The 7,919-nt window shown below is 58.0% G+C and overlaps 1 protein-coding gene across 5 annotated transcripts; it reads left to right on the forward strand.

Annotated features, from left to right (window-relative positions):
* The first annotated feature begins 234 nt into the window (after positions 1–234).
* On the forward strand, positions 235–7,839 carry NFKB2 (nuclear factor kappa B subunit 2). Of its 5 annotated transcripts, none has more exons than XM_066239398.1 (23): positions 235–363; positions 1,638–1,730; positions 2,012–2,093; positions 2,221–2,261; positions 2,536–2,634; positions 2,714–2,865; positions 3,119–3,225; positions 3,316–3,474; positions 3,759–3,863; positions 3,976–4,061; positions 4,143–4,281; positions 4,511–4,639; positions 4,734–4,943; positions 5,022–5,163; positions 5,538–5,652; positions 5,743–5,956; positions 6,098–6,267; positions 6,369–6,471; positions 6,574–6,725; positions 6,858–6,927; positions 7,093–7,265; positions 7,390–7,501; positions 7,596–7,839. In XM_066239398.1, the coding sequence occupies exons 2-23, from the start codon at positions 1,710–1,712 to the stop codon at positions 7,718–7,720; spliced, it is 2,706 nt and encodes a 901-aa protein (XP_066095495.1). In that variant the 5' UTR covers positions 235–363; positions 1,638–1,709; the 3' UTR covers positions 7,721–7,839. The 5 variants fall into 5 exon arrangements, with proteins under 5 accessions (XP_066095495.1, XP_066095497.1, XP_066095496.1 ...); XM_066239400.1 differs by having other exon boundaries at positions 7,599–7,839; XM_066239399.1 differs by lacking the exon at positions 235–363 and adding an exon at positions 1,410–1,518.
* The last annotated feature ends 80 nt before the right edge of the window (positions 7,840–7,919 follow it).

Raw genomic sequence — 7,919 nt, forward strand, 5'->3', positions numbered from 1 at the left:
GAGACTGGAGCCGGGGACCTTGGCCGGGGGATGGCGCTTCTTCAGCGGATCCCACCTCGGGCTGATCCCTGGCTGGAGCTGGTGCCTGGCTGACTGTCATCCCCACACCCCACTTTGCCCGCATATTTCCCTCCTCACCGGGCACGCCTGAGTCGCTCCTGATTGGCTCTGGGCGTCCGGAGTAAAACTTTCAACCAATGAAAAAGGGCATGGGCATGACGTATGGAAACGTCACGGGAATTCCCCCCTCCCGGGGGCGGAAAAGGGGCTTTCCCGCTGGAGCCTTGGTGACCCGTGGGGTGTCGCGACCCATCCGAGGTGGGTCGGGCCTGGAGAGAAGCCCGAACCGGAGCCGCCGCCGCGGTGAGTGGCCGGGTTCAGACCCAGGGTGGCCGAGACACGGGGAAGAGCGGGAGGAGGGCCCTAACAGAAGGAGCGCCAGGGCTAGAGAACGGCCTGTGCACACACACGCAGAGCACACACACGAACAACACACCCTGATACACATCGACATCCTTGTACAAAAACACGAGGACCCGTACGTTTGCTGGCGAGTGCACAGCATCGTCCATGTAGTCAGACTCGCACACACACACGCAAACATGCTCACCCGTTCACAGGTGCCTGGACCCATACCCTTCACGCACAAACTCAAAGATATATTCACCTGTGCCCTTACATGTCAAGACAAGCTCAGACATGTTTCCACACTGAGAACTTTGACACTCACCTGCTGCACACGCATGTTAACACCATGCACAGTCAACACGCACTCCAGCACATGGAGCGAAATACACTTGTATACCTGTGTTGGAGACACACACGTATTACACACAGCTCTATAGGACTGGGGCAGGGGCGTGGGCACCCATGGCAGGTGCGGTGTGGGAATCAATAGCTGTCGAGATGCTTCGGGGAGAGGGGTCCATCCCAGGGAGGATACACCTTTCCTTCCCCCACCCCACGGCCCCAAGAGACCGGTTCTTGGGGCAGAACCCCGGCCCCCCCCCCACTGGAAAGAGCCCCCGCCTACTAGCCTTCGGGGAGGAGGGCTTCCTACGGCAGGAATGTCCCCTCAAAAGCCCCCGGGTGAATCAGCCGTGGTCTCCCTCTGGGTAGAAAATCCCAAGGTTGCTCCTGGGTGGGGGAGGGGGAGGGGCGGGAGGCGGGCCTCGCCCGGGACTAGGAGCCTCCCCAGGCCTTGAACGCTCTACTCCCTGGCACCTTTCCTGGAAGGAGGAGTGGGGTCTAAACCCCACAGGGGCTTCCCTAGGTCTAGTTGCCCCTCTGCCCACAGAGAGGGTGCGGGCATCCTCAGGCCAGTGCTGACCTGGCGCCCCTCCCGCTATGGGGCGTGACCATACGTCATTTCCAGGCCCGCCCCCTCCGGCCCCGCCTCCCCCTGGTATTTTCGGGACTTTCCTAAGCTGTTCTAACTTTCCTGCTCCTTCCCCGGCCCAACCCAGCCCAGCTCCGGATCTCGCCCTCCACCGGATCTCTCCCGCCACACCCGGACGGGTAGCTGGAGGAGATCCGACCCTCCCCCAAATCTGGGCCCCCCTCTCTCCCGCACTCCGGTCTTGATTTGTCTCTCTCTACCTCCCCCCGCCCCCCCCGCACTTCCCCCTCCACCTAAGGCGGGAGCCTGAAACTCTGGGAAAGAGAACTCGGCCGGAGCCACCAGACAGAACCGGGCCTAGCCCAGAGACATGGAGAATTGCTACGACCCAGTGAGTCACTCTGCCTGGCCCCAAAGCCGGCCGGCTGGCCCGCTGTGTTTGTCTGATTGTCTGCGGGTCAGCCCGAGTCCCCTCTGCATCCCTACACCTGTAATGCCCTCAGAGGATCCCAGCCTGCCGGTTAGTCTATCTGTCTGCACACTGCTTCCAATGGAAGCTCTCTTATGGGAATGAAGAGGAGAGGGAATGAAAACTGAGGGCTTAGAGAGCTGGGAGGTGGAAAGCCCTGGGGTGACTCCGAATCAGCTACCATCTATCTGTCTCCAAACCAGGGTCTGGATGGCATCATTGAATATGATGATTTCAAATTCAACTCGTCCATTACAGAGCACAAGGAACCTGCCCCAGAGACAGGTTAGTAAGTCTTGTAACCTCTCCTTGTCTTAGAGGGAGGGAGAAGAAGGGAGGAGTATGTGCCTTCTGCCTTGGGGATGGGCTCAGATCCTGGATCAGCAAGGTCCTTCTGTCCTTCTGTCCCCAGTTGATGGCCCCTACCTGGTGATCGTAGAACAGCCTAAGCAGGTGAGTGAATGGAACAGATGGTGTGGGATGGCTTCAGCTTTGGGGCAAATCGGGTAGTTGTAGCTGGGTGGCCATGGGGAAGATCACTGACTACAAAAGCCACTTCTAGTTGGGATGGTTGGCTGCTACTGATCACAGTGGTGGTTCAGGACAGACACTACCAGTGGGTAAGGTCACTGCTGGCAGGGGGTGTGGCTTGCTGGGGGACGGGGGGTGGGGTGGGGGTGGGGGGGTCTCTTCTGGTCACAATGTCACTCTACCCTGGGACCTTCAGCGAGGCTTCCGATTTCGATATGGCTGTGAAGGCCCCTCCCATGGAGGACTGCCAGGTGCCTCCAGTGAGAAGGGCCGGAAGACTTACCCTACTGTCAAGGTGAGCAAGGATGGTGCTTGAGGGTGGGCTAGTGGACAGTGTATCCAGGGGTATTACTGACAGCCCTCAACTCTCCCAGATCTGTAACTACGAGGGACCAGCCAAGATCGAGGTGGACCTGGTAACACACAGTGACCCGCCTCGTGCTCACGCTCACAGCCTGGTGGGCAAGCAATGCTCAGAACTGGGGGTCTGCGCCGTGTCTGTGGGGCCCAAGGACATGACTGCCCAGTAGGTGCCCCCTACCCTTGGCCCCCACTGGCATGCCCCCTCATTGCCTGCCAGTCCTAGGCCCCAGCTCACCTCTATGAGCTTAGCATCTGACCAAAGGGAGAGACTGAGGTTGACCCCAGAACCCAAGACCCCAAGTAAAAACCAGAAAAGCATCCTAGAGGAAATAGAATTAAGATGAACCTGGCAGTGGGGCAGGTGCCTCAGCAGGAAAGAACTGCCTGCAGTAGCTCTGACTCCCTCCTCTACCCAGATTTAACAACCTGGGTGTCCTGCATGTGACCAAGAAGAACATGATGGAGATTATGATACAAAAACTTCAGAGGCAGAGACTCCGCTCCAGGCCTCAGGGTCTTACTGGTATGGTGGGAAGGGGAGTAATGGGAGGTGGTTATGGAGAAAGTAGAGAAGGAGGAAGAGTCCAGAGGTCACATTCTGCCCACTGCCCAGAGGCTGAGCGGCGGGAACTGGAGCAGGAGGCCAAGGAGCTGAAGAAAGTGATGGATCTGAGCATTGTGCGACTGCGTTTTTCCGCCTTCCTTCGAGCCAGTGATGGCTCCTTCTCCCTGCCCCTGAAGCCTGTTATCTCCCAGCCCATCCATGACAGCAGTGAGTATCTTGATTACCTGGGGTGCAAGACCTGAGTCTCAGAGAGAGTATGAGAGGCAACCTCAACTGGTGGTCAGATAGTTCTGCGTTTGAACTTGGCCCTGCCACATATAAGCTGAGTGATCTTGAGCAAGTCATTTTTCCTCTCTGGGTATGGCTTCTGTCTTGGCTAAATGAAGATACTAGTGGGTTGTTCAGATAATGATACAAAGCACCTGACTCCACAAATGGAGCCACGACTCCTACATCATCTCAAGTAATTGATATTCCACCCCCACCCCCAGAGTCTCCTGGGGCCTCAAACCTGAAGATTTCTCGAATGGACAAGACAGCTGGCTCTGTGCGGGGTGGAGATGAGGTTTACCTGCTTTGTGACAAGGTGCAGAAAGGTAAGTCTGGAACCCATGCTGGGTGTCAGGATTGGGGGCCAGGTCAACTTCAGGACAAACAGCCCTGGAGGTTCTTCTAGGAGCTGTGGCCAAGCTTCAATTTTCCCTGTAGATGACATTGAGGTTCGGTTCTATGAGGATGATGAGAATGGATGGCAGGCCTTTGGGGACTTCTCTCCCACAGATGTTCATAAACAGGTAACCTAGGGATGCCAGCAGAACTGGGGGGCCCATCTAGGCTAAGGCTTCAATGACACCTTATGTCCTTCTTCTGCCCAGTACGCCATTGTGTTCCGAACACCTCCCTATCATAAGATGAAGATTGAGCGTCCTGTAACTGTATTCCTGCAACTGAAACGCAAGCGTGGCGGGGATGTCTCTGACTCCAAGCAGTTCACCTATTACCCTCTGGTGGAAGGTGGATCTGGGCTGAAGATCCCAGGGGGGCTGGAGGGTGGTGGCTGGGCTTGAAAGTCCCAAGAACTAGATCAGGGTACCCATGAGTCAAGCCAGGAGTGGGGAAGGTCCCAGTAAGAGGTAGTCCTAAGAGACAGCCTGAGGGCTTTGGGGGAAAGGATCATTACTAAACTTGGGACAGGGTTCTTGAATGAGTTGGGTTCTAACATCGCATTTCCCTTTGCCCCCAGACAAGGAGGAGGTGCAGCGGAAGCGGAGAAAAGCCTTGCCCACCTTCTCTCAGCCCTTTGGGGGTGGCTCCCACATGGGTGGAGGCTCTGGGGGCTCGGCAGGGGGTTATGGAGGAGCTGGAGGAGGAGGTGAGGGGGTGCTGGTGGGATGAAGGGTGATGGAGGAGGGAGGGGTGAAGAGAAGTTCTGGCTGGTGCCCCCTCCCAACAGACTGTCTCCACAGGTGGAAGCCTCGGCTTTTTCCCCTCTTCCTTGGCCTACAGTCCCTACCAGTCCGGAGCAGCCCCAATGGGTTGCTACCCGGGAGGCGGGGGCGGGGCTCAGATGGCAGCCGGGGCGCCTGTCAGGGATGCTGGGGAGGAAGCAGCCCAGCAGAGTGCGTCCCCCGAGGTCCCCCAGTGCAAACCGCAAGGCCCGGAGCTGCTGCAGCAAGGTATATTCCCGGAATTCGGGCAGTCGGGATGCTGGGGTGGGGGACCTAGCCCGCGCCCACGCCTCCTGTCGCCCACAGCTCGGGTGTACAATGCACGCCTGTTCGGCTTGGCTCAGCGGAGCGCCCGAGCCCTGCTGGACTACGGCGTCACTGCAGACGCGTGCGCGCTGCTGGCGGGACAGCGCCACCTGCTGACGGCGCAGGACGAGAACGGAGACACGTAGGTGGGCGGGCGGCGGGGAGAGGGGGTCCCAGGGTGGGGGTCCGGCACTCGGCATCCATTGGAAGGTCGTAGGGTGCTCTGAAGTTGAACAGATCCGCTTTCAGGTCCCGGCTCGCTATGTACTAGTTATGTTCAAGGTACTTAATCTCTCTATACTTAAGTTTTGTCTACTGTTAAAGGGGCACAACATTAGTACTTACCTACCTACCACAAAAGGATTATGTTCAGGTGCTGCATTGCCCCTGTAGATGTCTGGGCTCAACAGGTCCCAGCGAGAGAGATTATGGAGGCTGTGGGGTTTAGAGAGTAGAGGATGCTGATTGACTGGGCGTGCTAAACCAGGGTCTCAATCCCCAATCTTCAATCCCCAGGCCGCTGCACCTGGCCATCATTCACGGGCAGACCGGTGTCATTGAGCAGATAGCCCATGTCATCTATCATGCTCGCCACCTCGGTGTAGTCAACCTCACCAACCACCTGCACCAGGTGAGGGCACCTATTGGTGAGGGGCTCGGGATTAGAAGGCAAGTGAGTCTAGGCCAGGAGTGGGCCTGGCTCACTCTGTCTGTTCCGCAGACGCCCTTGCACCTGGCGGTGATCACGGGGCAGACCAGCGTGGTAAGCTTCCTGCTGCAAGTAGGCGCAGACCCTGCACTGCTGGATCGTCATGGAGACTCAGCAGTGCACCTGGCACTGCGGGCAGGTGCCAGTGCCCCTGACCTGCTGAGTGCGCTGCTGCAGAGTGGGGTTCCTGCCATGACCCAACTGTTGCACATGCCAGACTTCGAGGGTGAGTTCTTTACTTCATCTGGATCAGGGGCAAGGGTAGAGACCAGGGAGGGTGAGTGGTGAATGCCTACAGCAGAAATAAGGTGTAGAGGTTGGCTGGTCTGGGGACCACAGCTACAGGCCGAGTATCCTGTGTCCCTAGGGCTGTACCCAGTACACCTGGCAGTCCGTGCCCGAAGCCCTGAGTGCCTGGATCTGCTAGTGGACAACGGAGCCGAAGTAGAGGCTGCAGAGCGGCAGGGGGGCCGAACAGCTCTGCATCTGGCCACAGAGATGGAGGAGCTGGGGTTGGTCACCCATCTGGTCACCAAGGTGGGAATGAGGACTGTGGAGGGACCAGGGACAGTGGAGATTTGACAGAGGGACAGCCAGTCAGTTGGTGCTGTGATCAACCACTCCCTTGTACCCCACAGCTCCATGCCAACGTGAATGCTCGAACCTTTGCGGGAAACACACCCCTACACCTGGCAGCTGGACTGGGATCCCCAACCCTCACCCGCCTTCTTCTAAAGGCTGGTCAGTCTTGCTCTCGGGACAGGACTGGGAGGAGAAAAAGGGGTGCTTCCCAGGTCCCCCTTTCCGATCCTAATGTGGGCTCCTGTCACACCCCCCCCCCAGGCGCTGACATCCATGCAGAGAACGAAGAGCCCCTGTGCCCCTTGCCTTCGCCTCCCACCTCTGGTAGTGACTCAGATTCCGAGGAGCCTGAGAGGGACACCCGAAGCGGTTTCCGGGGCCACACGCCTGTTGACCTCACTTGTAGCACCAAGGTAAGGCCAGCTTGGAACCAGAAGGACCAGGGGACAGGGCGTCTGGGCTTAGGGATGGGGTACAAAGTATCTGGTACTTGGGCATAAGGACTGGACTGGGATAGGAGTAAAGGCTGAGGCTTGTCTTTGCAGGTGAAGACCTTGCTGCTAAATGCTGCTCAGAACACCATGGCACCCCCTCTGACACCACCGAGCCCTGCAGGTGAGATCTCTGCATTCACTCCCAGCCCCCACTCCCTGCTCACAGAGGTCTTTTCTCCTTCAGGACCTCTGAAGAGGAGTGCCTTATCTGTCAGATGGCCATGGAAGAAAAGTGGCCAGTACCTGTGCCCATCTCTGGAGGTAACTGTATTTATGTCCCCCTCAGGGCCAGAGCTGCCACTCGAAGACACAGTTCTGCAGAACCTAGAGCATCTGCTTGATGGGCCAGGAGCTCAGGGTAGCTGGGCAGAGCTGGCAGAGCGGCTGGGGCTGCGCAGCCTGGTGGACACGTATCGGAAGACAGCCTCGCCCAGCGGCAGCCTCCTGCGCAGCTACAAGGTCAGTCCCCCCCCCCCCTCGCCTGCTTCCTTTCCCATCTGATTGCAGGCGCTCCCCTGTCCCCTGGGCTCCTTACGCCATATCCTGATTAACTCAGGTTCTCAACCCTCTTTCTTCCCCCCAGCTGGCTGGTGGGGATTTGGCAGGCCTGATGGAAGCTCTGTCTGAGATGGGTCTAGAGGAGGGGGTGAGGCTGCTAAGGAGTCCTGAGGCCCAAGACAAACTGCCCAACACAGGTAAGAGTGTCCAACCTAGATCATCTGGGCTTGGAGAGCGGGAGGCCCAAGGCCTAGACTCTTCTCTATCCCCTCCTTGTGTCCTCTTCCCCAGCAGAAGCGAAAGAGGACAGTGCCTACGGGAGCCAGTCAGTGGAACAGGAGGCCGAGAAGCTAGGCCCACCCCCTGAGCCACCAGGAGGGCTCTGCCATGGGCACCCCCAGCCTCAGGTGCACTGAACTGCCATCTATTCATCAGCTCCTTCCTGGGCCCTTCTGTACAGCATCCCCCCAATTCCAGTCCTTATTTAACACCCCATGCCCACCCACCCCCAATTGGGATAAATAAAGGATTCTCATGGGGAAGGGAGAGGGTCCTGCCCTCTCCCCAACTTATGGTAGGCCTTGAGTGATTTGTCCTACCCTGGCCCCAAGCTAG

This window comes from Saccopteryx bilineata, chromosome 7 (genome assembly GCF_036850765.1).
Source record: "Saccopteryx bilineata isolate mSacBil1 chromosome 7, mSacBil1_pri_phased_curated, whole genome shotgun sequence".
Classification (NCBI taxonomy): Eukaryota; Metazoa; Chordata; class Mammalia; order Chiroptera; family Emballonuridae; genus Saccopteryx; species Saccopteryx bilineata.